This window comes from Vanacampus margaritifer, chromosome 2, assembly GCF_051991255.1.
Source record: "Vanacampus margaritifer isolate UIUO_Vmar chromosome 2, RoL_Vmar_1.0, whole genome shotgun sequence".
NCBI lineage: Eukaryota > Metazoa > Chordata > Actinopteri > Syngnathiformes > Syngnathidae > Vanacampus > Vanacampus margaritifer.
The window spans coordinates 9499813-9514940 of NC_135433.1; the positions used below are offsets into that span (position 1 = coordinate 9499813).

The following is a 15128-nucleotide window of genomic DNA, read 5'->3' on the forward strand; positions in this document are numbered from 1 at the left end:
TAATTACAATTAACAAATCTAATCGCCTGACGCCTCTAATTTAAAAAAAAAAAAGATTAAAAAAGAGGGGCGTCAGACAATTAAAATTTGTAATCGTAATTAATCGCATGACTTCAATAGTTGACTCACGATTAATCACAACTTTTTGTATCTGTTATAAATGTACAACAAAATATTTTTTTCTAGGTTTTCATAAAAAATGAAATGAAAAAAAAAGTCAAACTAATAGAAATAGTTCACATGAATTTTTGACGTCTATAGTCGTCAATGGCAGTGAATGAGTTAAGGTGAAACAAGCAATTTATTCAATTCAATTTATGCTTTTATTTATTTATTTTTATATATTTTTTCACTCCAGCTTGTGAATTCCGGACCAATGTTGATCCATGACTGTCCTTTCATCCGGGGTAGCTTTTGACATATGCCATAAAGCAGTCAGCACATTTATCGTTTTTTTTGTGTGACAGTGTTCCTACCATCCTCCTTCAAAGTTGCTTAGTGCCAGTCAAAATGATACAGACCCCCTCAGGCCACGGCAAAGGTACCATTCAACTAGTTTTAAGTCAATGTTTCATCAGAAGAGTTGTGAAAATATCTTATTAACTCATTCACTGCCATTGACGGATATAAACGTCAAAAATTAATTTGAACTATTTCTATTAGTTTTAACTTTTTTTTCTCCCACTTTTGTTAACAAGAGTAGGAAAACATAGATTTGTTTTAATTGTACCTCTAGAACAGATATAACATTTGTGATTAATTGTGAGTTAACTAGTGAAGTCATGCGATTAATTACAATTAATAATTTGAATTGCCTGTTGCCTCAAATTTTTACTAATCTTTGTTTTCTTTTATGAATTTATGGCAGTGAATGAGTTAAGGTTGAAAAGTTCCTTAGTGCTACTTTAAATAAAGATTTAAAGTTGTAATAATTTCATCTCTAAAAAAAAAGACCAATACATTTTATATGGATGTGTAAATATGTTACACAGTTATGAGGTGTCGTTAAATTGAATATTAACCTAAATGCGGATATAAAAACGCTACCTACATTTTTGGGGGGCTGGGCGATACACGGTATCGGTACTTGCGACGCCCTCTTGTGGACGTTTTACCATCAGGAATTAGTAATGAGAAGAATAGAAAATTGCCATTGCCATTGCCTTTCCTTTCTTTTCTTTGGTCCTTCCTCGGGTCTCCTGACGGCCTTACGACTCTGGCTGGAAGTGTTCGGTTTAGGTGAACGGTATGGGATTTTTTAATAGGTTTTAGGTGAACTAATGAATACACACTCACGCACGCACACACGCACATTCACATACTCACCCACATACAAAATAAAAATAAAAAAAATAAAAAAGAGCAATGATGATGACATGTCAAATCGGTAAAATTACCGAATGAACAATACTGAGCTGTCCAGAAAAAAAAATAAAAAATAAAAATAAATTGCCATTAATTTCATGACATTTTAAGGATTTTTTTTTTCAAATTACTTATCTGTTAGTTTGATTTTTTTTATTTTATGTATTTTATTTTATGTAAAGTACCAGTGGTTTCAGTAGCAACTACTCAAGAATCGAGTTCTCGTATTGGTATCGGTGCAGGGAAAAAAGTAGTTTCAAACACACCTGAAATAATGCTGATAGCAATGAAACAAATGCACCCAACAGGCACGTTTCTAATACAAGCATCTTCAAGCATTTTTTTTTTTTTATTATTTGTAGATATTTTACAACAACGCTTAGTCTACAGTGTTTGGGAAGAGGAAAGGAAACATCTGTCCTCCACATCTTACATTATAATCTATCTAGCACATACCACTGGACCAAGTTGTGGACAAAGACAGAGGGGGCAAACCGCAACAGTGGAACAAAACCCGACTCAAACAGAACCAAAAGAGCGCAACTTACGGAAAACAGTTTTGCCTTCTTTGAGGGTTCCTGTCCCAATGCAGAACCAAAGAGAAGTCCAGTCCAGTTTTGATTCTCATCATTAAATTCAAATGGATCGATCCATTGTTGAGTAATCAGCAAATACAATCGTACAGCTAAAAGGACGTAAAGGAGTTCATTATCAATTATACAACATAGTACAATACTTTACAATTATTAAGATAGAGTTTATATTTCACATATTAAAATAGTGTGTGCGTGTGTTTTACTTTTTTTTTCCTTCTGTTTGACCTTCTATTTCCAAGTAATATTATCAGCTATCAGAAGTGCTAACATTCATCGAAAAGCAGCATGTTTCCTCAAGAGACTTACGAATTTATTATATTTCATCATTTTAAAGATGGATCAACTCATTTTCAATTCATGTCATGTCATGTCATGTGTCTCCATCGTTTGACAACTTAAGTGGACCGTCGTTCGAAAGAGATCAAGTCGATCTTAAATGGTATGCATGCTCGTTATTATTATTTGCCCTGCTTGGCCCTCCTCCCCTCCCTCGGGCCAAATGCAATTAAAATGCTTTGAGAATTTAGTGGCTGAGAGCCAGCCGATGTATTACTGCCCGTTAAACTGGTAAATGAGTCCTGATTAATTATGCCGTTGAAGACAACGTGGCTCGCTTCCACACGGATGTTGTGATGTTGTGTACATTGCAACAGTTCCAAATATTTAGCCTTAGTCATGACATGGGGAGGCGGGAGGGGGGATTAAACTGTGGCCACGGGTGCCAAATACTCATTTATGGCCATTAAATAGGTGCGTTGTCAGTACAAAATCGGACATCTGGGTAAGCAAATGGAGCGCACCTGCAAGGTCATCTTAGGTCGTGTCGTACCTTTGCTGGTAAAGCACGGCCCTTAATATTAATCTATTTCAATTTCTCTAGGTAATAATGATTCCTTGCCATGTTTTTTTTTTTCAGAATGAATTTGTAGCTCATTCCCAGCCCAAAATTAAAAATATATATATTTAGCCTCGACCATTTCTCGAGTGCGCTCAATTTGCTGCTACATCAATTTTAAGGATTTCATGGCCACAAATTAGTATTTTGTGTGCACGTTATAATATTTTGTGGCCTCAAATTAGTATTTGGTGCGCATGTTATACCGTTATTGTAGCCACAAAATAGTATTTTGTGTGCACAATATATCAATTTCATCATATCTACAAATGACTGCTTTGACCGTGTTATACATATTTTGTAGCCAAAAATTTGCATTTGGTACGCCTGTTATCCCTCTTTCATTGCCACAAATGAGTATTTTGTGTACGCGATATATTTTGTGGTCACAAAATAATATTTTGTGTGCATGTTATACATATTTTGTGGGACACAAATTAGCATTTGGTACGCACGTTATCACTCTTTCATTGCCACAAATGAGTATTTTGTGTTCGCGATATATTTTATGGTCACAAAATAATATTTTGTGTGCATGTTATACATATTTTGTGGGACACAAATTAGTATTTGGTGCGCAAGTTATTCCTATTTCATGGCCACAAACAAGTATTTTGTGTGTGTTATAACTTTTTATGGCCACAAATTAGTACACGGTAAATTCTGTAGCGTAAATTTTACTCTAGAGTCTATTTGATCCCACTCTAGAGTAAAATTTACACTTGGAAGAGAGTAAACTATTCCGAGTATTTTTCAAAGTATTTTTAGTGTGCACGAGAGAATTTTCCTATGCCATGATTTTTTTTTGGTTTAAGATTTTTCACTCAGAAATTCTTAGTAATAGTAGTAGTAGTAGTAATTCTAAGTTTTGCAAGGGGAGATTTTGACAACATTTAAGTAGTTTATTTAATAATAATTAAAAAAAAAAAAGTTACACAAGGGTTGAGGAACAAACTCATGACATTCAGACTGACACTCTACCACTTGAGCTATGCCACGCCTACTGTTTGCTTAGATCCAAAAGTCTCTTGGAGATGATTCCAGCTGATACGAGCGACATAGTAACGCACAGTAGGATTAGTAGATTTGGACTTAAAAAAAAATAAAAATAAAATAATAATAATGTATATATATTATGTATATGTATATATATATATATATATATTTATTTATTTATTTTTTTCTCTCTCTTCCAAGTGTAAATTTTATTGTGTTTAGATTGGAACCAAAAAGACTCTGTTTAGAGTAAAATTGACTGAAAATTTACTGTGTATTTGGAGTGTACCATTATCATGGCCGCAAATTACGGTAGTACCTTATACCCATTTCATGACCACAAATGGGTATTTCCTGCATGTTTTAGTTTTTTCCTAGCGACACTTTTTTTTTCTGTGCACATTATATTATCATGAATGAGCAAATTTTATACGTATATTGCGGCAACTATTAAAAAAAAATAGTGAAGATAAGTGGTACGGAAAATCAATTTGTCATTTCTGGGGCTCTGTATCTGTTTCCTTCCAATAACCATGGCGGATCCCTCCAAAAGTGCCTCGCATATTCACATCAGTCTTGTAAACATCGCCTGTCATTGTTTAACTTTTTCAGACTTAAAACATCACAGTCCTTGTGTAGAAACATTCACTTTGTGTGTTCACTTCTCATCTTCATTCCGCAAGGTTTCACAGTTTTTTTTTCTTGCGTTCACCAAGTTGTCCATGCCGTCCTCTTTCCCTGCTTGTCTACTCGAGGAAGAGAAAATGTCGCTTTTTTTTCTCCTCTTTTTTTATTTTTTTATTTTAGGTTTCCATCCAAGCGGACCTCTCAGTTGGACAAGGTGTCGAGTCCCAAGGAAGCGGCGTGCTGCTTGGCCCTCAGCCGCAGGTTCTCGATGCTGGTGGTCTTGCTGTTGTGGCTGCTCAGTCCGCCGGCGGCCGACGCTTGCAGCAGCGGGCTGTTCCACACCTGCTGGGCGTGATGAGACAGCGACTGGTAGTAAGACTGGCAGGGCAGCGTGCCCAACGGCGCCGGCGGCATGTTGACGTTCATCCCCAGGTAGGGGAGTGAAGAGGGGGCGGCCAGGTCGAAAGCGGGGTAGTGCACCAGGTTGTTGGTGGCGGCCATGTGCTGGCGGAACTGCTCCTGCAGGCGAAACAGGCTCAGGGGGGAGGAGGAGTACGAGTGGTTCTGGGTGAGTGGACCGCCGCCGCCAGCCAGGCCGCTGCTGGATGAGGAAGGGGTCACGGACGGAGAGACGAGAGGTGAGTCTGGACACAGAGAAGATCATTTTAGATGAACACAAAACACAAAAAATTGTCGGTTTAAAGCTTCTGGTGGCTGGAATATATCCAACATTTTTCACACTGTGACAACGAGGCACTCTAAAATGCTACACCAGTTTGAAGCCCATGTATACATACTGGCTATCACTTTGGAGTAGCACCACTACCACCTTCCCCACCGCCTTGCTCTTCCACCTTCTCTCCATGATGTGTGTGCACTCATGGCTGACAACAAGGTACTCTAATGTGCGACACCAGTTTGTAGCCCCTGTGTACATACTGGCTATCACTTTGGAGTAGCACCTCAACCACTAACACCTTCCCCACCCCTTTGCTCTTCTACCTTCTCTCCATGATGTTGCTGCACTCATGGCTGACAACAAGGCACTCTAATGTGCGACACCAGTTCGTAGCCCCTGTGTACATACTGGCTATCACTTTGGAGTAGCACCCCAACCACTACCACCTTCCCCACCGCCTTGCTCTTCCACCTTCTCTCCATGATGTGTGTGCACTCATGGCTGACAATGAGGCACTCTAATGTGTGACACCAGTTTGTAGCCCCTGTGTACATACTGGCTATCACTTTGGAGTAGCACCCCAACCACTACCACCTTCCCCACCGCCTTGCTCTTCCACCTTCTCTCCATGATGTGTGTGCACTCATGGCTGACAACAAGGCACTCTAATGTGTGACACCAGTTTGTAGCCCCTGTGTACATACTGGCTATCACTTTGGAGTAGCACCCCAACCACTAACACCTTCCCCACCCCTTTGCTCTTCTACCTTCTCTCCATGATGTTGCTGCACTCATGGCTGACAACAAGGCACTCTAATGTGCGACACTAGTTTGTAGCCCCTGTGTACATACTGGCTATCACTTTGGAGTAGCACCCTAACCACTACCACCTTCCCCACCCCCTTGCTCTTCTACCTTCTCTCCATGATGTTGCTGCACTCATGGCTGACAATGAGGCACTCTAATGTGCGACACCAGTTTTTAGCCCCTGTGTACATACTGGCTATCACTTTGGAGTAGCACCACTACCACCTTCCCCACCGCCTTGCTCTTCCACCTTCTCTCCATGATGTGTGTGCACTCATGGCTGACAATGAGGCACTCTTATGTGTGACACCAGTTTGTAGCCCCTGTGTACATACTGGCTATCACTTTGGAGTAGCACCCTAACCACTACCACCTTCCCCACCTCCTTTCTCTTCCACCTTCTCTACGTGACGTGTGTGCACTCATGGCTGACAATGAGGCACTCTAATGTGCGACACCAGTTTGTAGCCCCTGTGTACATACTGGCTATCACTTTGGAGTAGCACCTTAACCACTACCACCTTCCCCACCTTCTTTCTCTTCCACCTTCTCTACGTGACGTGTGTACACTCATGGCTGACAACGAGGCACTCTAAAGGGGCCTAGCCAGTCGGATTCCGATACTGGCTTTCAAGTCCGAATTTTGGGGGAAATTTTTAGTTTTTTGTATTGTTTTTGTCCCTTTTTTGCTTATTCCACCTTTCTCTGCATCAAGTCCAATAATTCACATCCAAAAACGAGGCACTCTAGCATCTACACCAGCAGACTATCTATCAAAAGGGATGATGCATTTCGAACGTCACGACACAATTGCGCTGGGATAACCATGGATCCAAACAAAGGCATAAAAACTGAAATGGAGAAAAACTGTTTAACACTTGATTAGTGCTGTCACTATTTAATATTTTTAGAATCGATTAATCTGTCGATTGTTGTTTGTTTGTTGAACATATTAACCAGGAACAGAAATACTGCAATTAAAATAAAAATATTTAAAAGAAAAGTATTTTTTTACATACATAATCATCATTAAGCACAGCTTACATGTTCAGAAGGGGGAAAAAAAAACTAACACAAATTTACAAATAAACAGCTGCCCTTATAGATATGCAAACAGTATTTTACATTTAGTTGATAAGCAAACATTTTTACAGATATATAAATCAGCGGATTAATTTAAATTTTGCATTTAAGTGTATTACAAAAGCATGTTGTTCCCTGATTACTGTTTGATTGGTGTTTATGTCATATTTGGTTTTTGTATAGTGATTAAAAAAAAGGGGGGAGATTGATGTTGTACTATGTTATCGGTTCGGTCATTGTTTTCCAAAGTAAAATCAGATGTTTGCAAATGTCTTATTTTGATTAAACACAGAAGATAATCAGTCTTATTTCATGAAGGACTACAGAAATCAGTGAAACAATTATTGTCAATATGATGAAATCAGAGAATTTGGACAACTTTAGATAAAAAAAAATGACTCCAAACGATTACTCACTTATTAAAATAGTTGTCGATTAATTTGTTAATCGATTACTTGTCGATTAATCGGTTCATTTTGACAGCGCTACGCTTGACTTGCACTAATCCTCAGTTCTTCAAACGTATGATGTATTCCGCAACACGTCTTCCCACCTGCTTTCGGGCTGAGTCTTCTGCAGGGTGAAGAAACGTCTCCCGGTGTCAGCGCTCTCTCACAGCGCATCTCCTCTCGCTGGCATTTACTCTCATCCTCCTTATCCGTGGCGTTGTCCTCCGTGGCGGACTCGCTGCCGGACTGCTCGGCCGACGTGACGTTCAGTTCCAAGTCCGGCGGGAGCGGACGCACCTCCGGACCTTCTGTCTCCAAAGAGGCGGAGGTGGACGGAGGTAACTGGGGGTCAGGAAGGACGGTCGCGGAGGGCGCGGGGGCGTCCTCCTTCTCAGCTGCTCCTTCACCGCTCGTTTCCTTCTGTTTCTGCAGCTGCTCCTTCTGGAGGCTGCGTTGCTTCTTACGGAACTTGGCCCTGCGGTTCTTGAACCAAACCTGGGGTGGGCGATGAAACGGAGAACGGATTTGGGTGAGTGCTGCTGTATTTGGTCAGTTAACATTTGAAGTTGACCTCTTGAGACTTCTGTTCTTGGCTCTCTGTAGTTTGAATTTCTACTTCTTTACAATGAATTAACTGTCTGTCTAACTCATAACTATCTCGTGCACATGCTAGCTAACATCAAAACAAGGGTGACACGGTTTTCGTGCTGTATCTAAAAAGCACAATGTTTGCCTATTATGGTATGAAAATAATGGCTTATAGTAAACTATGACATTAACTGCAAATGTTCTATTCTAAAGACAGATTTTTATGAAATTTGTATTCAGACATGACTCCTGACAACGCCGATTCTCACGTAGCTCTGCCACTGATGTTGATTTCTTCAATTTGCTGTCCTTATGTTAATGGATTTAATGTGCTGCTCACTCTAAATTGTGGAGGAAAATATGAATTAAATAGCACCGCATTTGCCCCCAAAAGATTCCAGCCCACCGGGCAGCTGCCCTAAATGCCAGATGGCCAGCCCTGCTGCCAAATTGTATAGGAAAAGTAATAAAATAATGCAATAATGTAATTTTTTTTTTTTAACATTGCTAACTCAATGGATCTTTCAATTACAATTTCTCTGCATCAGGCTCAGAGGAAAACTATAAACAAAACACGTGGATTAATGAAGTCTGATAATTATGCACTTATATTTTTGTTTTGCCTTTTCTTTTTTTTTTTTCGTTTATTGACCTATATCTTTGTGTCTCTGAGTTTATTTAGTGGCTATGGTTCTATTCAAATGAGTTTCATGGTTAAATCCTTCATAACCCTCTTCTAATTCTTGAATCTATGATGTGTTTAAATGCACAATTCTCAGACAATGTCTAAATCATTCATAAACATTTAATACAACGACAAAATATAGGGGGGGGGGGGGGCAAAATGTTGTTTCACATAAGATCACATATTTCTATAAACTTCAATATTGTATGCATCTTTACATGAATTGTATTTATTTATTTACCTCTTGGACTTTAAAAACGGGGTATAATAAAAACATGTCATGAAGTTATAGATGTCAGTTAGAGCGATGACGTCATCTCACGTGTCGCTAGTGCTCCTACCTGCACGCGGGCCTCGGGCAGGTTGGTGCACATGGCCAGCCGCTCCCGCATCACCACGTCAGGGTAGTGCGTCTTCTGGAAAGTCTTCTCCAGGGCCTCCAGCTGCTGGGCGGTGAAGGCCGTGCGGCTCCGGCGCTGCTTGCGGTGCTGCGAGCCGTAACGAGCCTCGAGGATGATGTCTTGAAATGCGCAGCCGTTGGAAGACAAAACGCGGGCAAGTTTTATTTCACAGTCTGGCCACCATATTTGTTTTTAAATGAACATCACTTCGGAGGGTTTTATTTTCTGTCGGGAAGTGTTTATTGTTCTCAAGAACCTGCGTCTGACTGAGAACGAAAGAAAAAAAAGACACTTTTCTCTAACCCAACCATATAAATTTTGTCCACGTCTTTCACGTAATTCGTGCCCTTTAGTATTTTTTATACATCTCTATATTAACAATTTAATTCCCCCACTTCCATGTCATGCGTCATGGGGCGTCTTCCTAAGTGTGACGTGTGTGTACTTAATTACCAGCGAGTCTCTCCGCTAACGTGAGCGCGTGCACCGAGGGCCGGTAGTCAGGCGCGTGTTGCGCCTGTTGCGCCGCCTGCTGGTGGAGGTTGTACATGGCGCTCAGCGAGTTCATGGCGTGCAGCGAGTAGCCGTTTACGCCGTAGTGCTGCATGCTGTGGGGAAAATGCGGAGAGAAAGAGAGGACTTAAAACACAACTAACACTTAAAAGAAAAAAAGAGTATACACTGTAAAAAATATTTAAAAAAAATCTGTAATATAACATAATTTTATTTTTTATTTTACAGTTTTTTTCCCCTGTATTTTAAAAATATAATTTAATTAAAAAGAATAAACTCTGATTTTATATGCCAAATGTAAAATAACATGAAATCACTGTAACTGTAAAAACACACATTACTTCTGTTCTTTTACCCCCCCCCCCCCCCAAAAAAAAAAAAAAACTCCATCAGAAAAACCTACATATATTGATTGTTAAAATACTTTAACAAATGTATCCTAATTTCACAAATATTTGTTTGTTATTTAATGGAATAAAATGTAAAATTCAGCTTTAACCCCCCCCCACACACACATATATATATATATATATATACATACTGAGAAATTAACAGTAAAAAAAAAAAAAAAGAATTTTACCATAATTTCTTTGCGAATTGACTTTTTTTTTTTAAAGTGAAAAAAAAATACAATTTATGTAATGTCCTATAGACGGTAGCATTTATTGTATTAAAATTTATTTTGAAAGGACATCTACTCTAAATGACTCACTCGAAGGCCACCCCGGTGTTAATGTGTGCGCCCCGACTAACGTGTTACCCATTAACATCCAACTATCGCTCTCCTCATTACATTAATTATACAAAAGGCTTTTAATTGGGGGCAATTACCACTCGTCGCCATAATGAACCGTAACGGATGCCTTATTCATGAATGTATTCAGTGATCCCTCAGAAGCCAAATCCCCACGGAAAATGTTTTCTGACAGATCAAGAAGACGTTGATTAACCATCTGTAGAAAAATAACAGAAAAAGTGATGTGCTATAGATAGACCATGTGGATTTTTTTTTTGAATAGTCTTAATCGATCCTTATAAGGTCATTACCCAAATTATCAGATGGTTGCTTGCATGCAGCATCCAATCCAAGAATATTTTAATTTATACTTGTCATTAAGCGGGCTTTACAACATGCTAGATGGACCGCTTGAGGACACGATTAGATATGTATAATGTTAGTATTAGATATGTATTAATATGGAGGAGGCTGACAGGAGGGGTTCTCTTCAAGGCTCAATGACTTAAGGTGATATTGCTTAAAATTTCCAAGTAAAACAAATGTGGGTGCATGTGTTTGTATAAACAGTATAATGAGATGTTTTAGATATTATGTATGAGATGTATTTAGTGTACATATCTTATTATTAGTATTATTATTATAGGGGTAAATGATTAATTGTTTATTTTAATATTGTGTACATATTATTATATTATAGACTACATTCTTATTCTCTAAAGATCGAATAATTGTATTTTTATATTTTTTATATTTGGAATTTTAATTTAACAATCTAATAATTTTTCTTTAGTGCCATGACCTTGTAGCTATCTTTTTTGGTGTAGTGCGATCCACTTAGCGGCTACCTAAGAGTTAATAATAATAATAATAATAATAATAATAATGATGATGATGATGATAATAATAATCATAATATTAATACAAAACTGAAATAAAGAGATAACAATTCTCCGTTTGGATTGGCATAGAAATGAATTGAACGTAGACGTTTTTTTATTTTTATTTTTTATTTTTAAATCTTATAGCTTTATTTATTTAATTATTTATTGTTAAAGTGTACTTAATGTTATCAAAAGTGATTAAAAATGTAGATGAAAAGAAAAATAGTCACTTATTGTTGTTTGCTATAGAATATGTATTATTTATTGTTTTTAGTAAAGTAACAGAAGTTCATATTTCACATGATTATGATATAATATAATCTTTGTCTAATTAAGGCGTCGGTATTGCTCATTAATATTGGTAATTGTGCATCACTTTGGGATTAATTTGAGCACTTTTCGGATAACGTTGTCTGTTTTGCCATATACAGATTATTATATACTGTATATATATATATATATATTTATTATTATTATTATTATCGTCATCATTATTATTAGTGTGTAACTTGTGTGTGTGAGTCCATTCCGGCGGCTATTAGGAGTCTGCATCAAGTGATGGATGTGATATGTGCGCATTTGGGGAATCGTTTAATTCGCCGGGACAGAAGGTGCTTCGCTAAACATTTACTTTCCTCCCTCAAGTATTTGACTTGAATGCCCGGCCCCCAACTCCCTCCCTCCCCCTTCCCTCTCTGGCGGCCTCTTATCCCATCGCCCCCGGGCAACGTTTTGGCTGAGATGTATGGCTTCTCCGCGGCTAAAAATATGCATGTTGATCCCCATTTGGCTCCCCGTCTAATGGAAGTGCAAATAGGTTTCGACTGCGAGGCCTTCCATTTATCATCAACGCTGACACATGCGCGCGGCGAAGGGCCTTTGATACGTTGAGAATTCCAAAGTGAACCTTTAAAACTGCACTTGGGATGACTGCATCATTGTCCAACTGCAAACTGGATCGCGTGGATTCACTTTGGTGGTTCCGGTTGCGCTTCTTTTTTTTTTTTTTTTTTTTTTTTGGTGGAGCACAAATGGTTCATCACGGAGGGCCCTGCAGATATTGTCATTCAGACTGACAGAGCGCTGCGGGTGACCTCCCGCATGCTGGCAACGCTGCTCAATGCTTCGATTAGCAAAGCGTCATTATGGAAATTGGCATGTACAGTGAGAGTCTTTTGATCCTAGTAAATGAGGAAAAATGGGATTTGATGGCAGCCCCCGGGGCCCGACAAGCTGCTCTGCGCTCCGGACCGTCACACACGACCAACACAGGATTTTCTTTTACTATTTGGAGAGCTGCAACAATGGCATTTTTTTTTTAAATATTTTGTCATTTTCTACTATATTGCCAAGATAGCGATAAAGGATATGCCATTGTCCTTGCTTAAAATAAAAAAATGTTTATAATGTTTTGAGATTGTTCGTAGAAAATGCCTAAAGTTGATTCGAAATAACTTCTTGTTCGTTGATTTTTTTGTGTTTTCTAAAAATGTAAATTAGCTATATATGCTTTTAATGTGAAGGTATGCCAGTGTCTTCTGTTAGTGACTATTTTCCAGGTAAAAAGAAAACCGTGACATGAAATTATCGAGCGATTTCTGACATTGAAATAATTATGTAACTTAACTAAACCCAGAACATGATTGTATTGCATAAAAACTCATTTCTTAATCTTGGGAACTTCAAAATCTTATTGTAATATGTCATAATAAGAGCCTATTCGATATTATGAATAAGCCTACCAATAATAGGCTAAATAGCCTACATTTCATTTTATTGTTACAACTTTTATTTGACATGGCTGTGTCATGTTTATTATTCTGATTAATTGATTAAATTGGAATTAATACATATTGCCAAAATATGAGTGACTGGACCATTAAATTCGTTTCATTATTACGGTTTGTGCTGTTTGTCTCCATTTGATCTCTGTTGAAAATAAAGTCATCGTTTTTTCTTGTTCAGTTGTCTACATAACTTAGAAAATCTTCTAGTGTTTGTAAACAGCAACATAACTTGAATGAATTTCTTCTTATTAAATGTCTTCACTGATTGGCTGAAAGCAATCACATGCTTCTACTGCGATATACGTTTGCAAACAAAATGTACCTTAGGTCACGTGTGTAAATAAAAACGGGACCAAACAGGAAGTAGTAGATTTGGAACGTCACGTGGCAACTCAAATATTTTGTACCGTGATAAATAGTTACAAATTAATTGAAATATGACGTACTAGTATTTTGTGACTTATAGCCTTCGACAACATCTGACCTACAGAATATTTTGGACTCTGATAGCAAATTGGGTACCACTGTATACGTTTTTCTCACTTTACAACAATAAGCACGAGTTTTCGGGAAGTTACTGCACTTCCATGTTTTATTTATTTATTTAATTATTTTTTTTAATGAACAAGCATTTTTTTATGAACAGACACGTCTTTTAATAAATATAGAACTGCACTTTCCGAATTGCACAAGAGAGAGAAGAAAAAAAAAAGTCATGTAAATTTAGCCAAACGATTTCTTTGGAAGTATTTTCTTACCTCGTAATGTCCGTTGTGTTGGCACACCGGAAACGTTTTTCCTCTTCGGCTGGTTAAAAGTGTTGCAGTCTCGTTGCGTGTCTTGTGTCCAAGTCCAGAGTGCGCGCGCGCTCGCGTGGCTGTGAGACTCGTCTGCGTTCTGGTCGGAGGAGTAGACGGAGGAAGGACTTTTATTCAGGCGCGTCTGGGCCGGCTCGTCCTGGCTCGCTATTGGCTGCCCGGGACGTCAATCAAACAAAGCAGCCAGTTAGATCGTCCCTCTCGGACTTTTACTTTCTAATCGGATTCATATTTGGCAGGTGGTGTTGTTTTAGTCTCTTATGAGCAAAAGTGGAAACCAACAGTGATATTTGCACATTTTCTCAACTAAAGTGAGAAAAAATACATAGTTAAGTCAGTTTTGCAGATCTTTTCCGTGACTTGCGTTTCTCATTCCTTAATGCGTAAATCAAATCAACGACCTTTGTGGGGAGGGAACCAACCTTTGGTTTGTTTGCGTTTGGGCTTTTTTTTTTTTTTTTTTTTTTAAGGGTAGAAGAGACTTTGGCAAATGACTAATAGATGCCAGGGTGCTGCCTCGAGACTCTCCTCCCGGCCTGGAAGGATTTGGGATGGGATGGGGAAGACAGGACGCCACCCCAGCCTGCAAAAACCCCTGTCTTAAAATGACTGCGGCTAAGAGGATTACGGCAATAATGCCCTTCTCTTCTTGCACGGGGTTTCTTCTTTTTTTCTCTTTTTTTGGTTGGGGGAGAAAGAGAGAGCTCGAAGATTTCTTCTCCCGGAGCAAAACCGTTTAGGTGGGGAATTAAGGGCAGCGCAAAGTAGCCTTTTAATGCATAAGCTTGCATATTTGCTTGCAGGGAGATTCTGTGGGAAAAGGTTTGTTTGGGACAGTTTGATCTGTGACCGTGTTTGACACGAATTTCAACAGGTTGCAAGAATAATTCATTTGCATATGGTTAATTATTCGCGATTCTATCATGTGGTTTATCATAGAAGAGACAATCATTTTAAAATAGTTATTTAATATGATTGCAGATGTTGTCTTGCATTCAATATTGGATTGTTTCAAAATTATATTTTAAAATGAATTAATTCATACGTATATATTTATGTATACATACATAGGGCGAATAGAGAATAATGTAAAAAAAATAATTCTAATAAAATAAATTAACGGCTTTTTATATAATTTGATGTCGCATCAGAATAATTTAAAATACACTCATAAATCAAATACTTTAAGTATTCTGTCATAATGTTGGTTGTCATGCAC

The 15128-nt window shown here is 38.3% G+C and overlaps 1 protein-coding gene across 1 annotated transcript; it reads right to left on the reverse strand.

Annotated features, from left to right (window-relative positions):
- Positions 1 to 1712: 1712 nt before the first annotated feature.
- Positions 1713 to 13982, reverse strand: dmbx1a (diencephalon/mesencephalon homeobox 1a). Its single transcript, XM_077556745.1, has 5 exons — positions 13850 to 13982; positions 9625 to 9779; positions 9112 to 9290; positions 7602 to 7992; positions 1713 to 5123 (listed from the first exon to the last, which is right to left on the reverse strand). Exons 2-5 carry the CDS (start codon positions 9776 to 9778, stop codon positions 4681 to 4683), a joined length of 1167 nt encoding a protein of 388 aa, XP_077412871.1. The 5' UTR covers position 9779; positions 13850 to 13982; the 3' UTR covers positions 1713 to 4680.
- Between the last annotated feature and the right edge of the window lie 1146 nt (positions 13983 to 15128).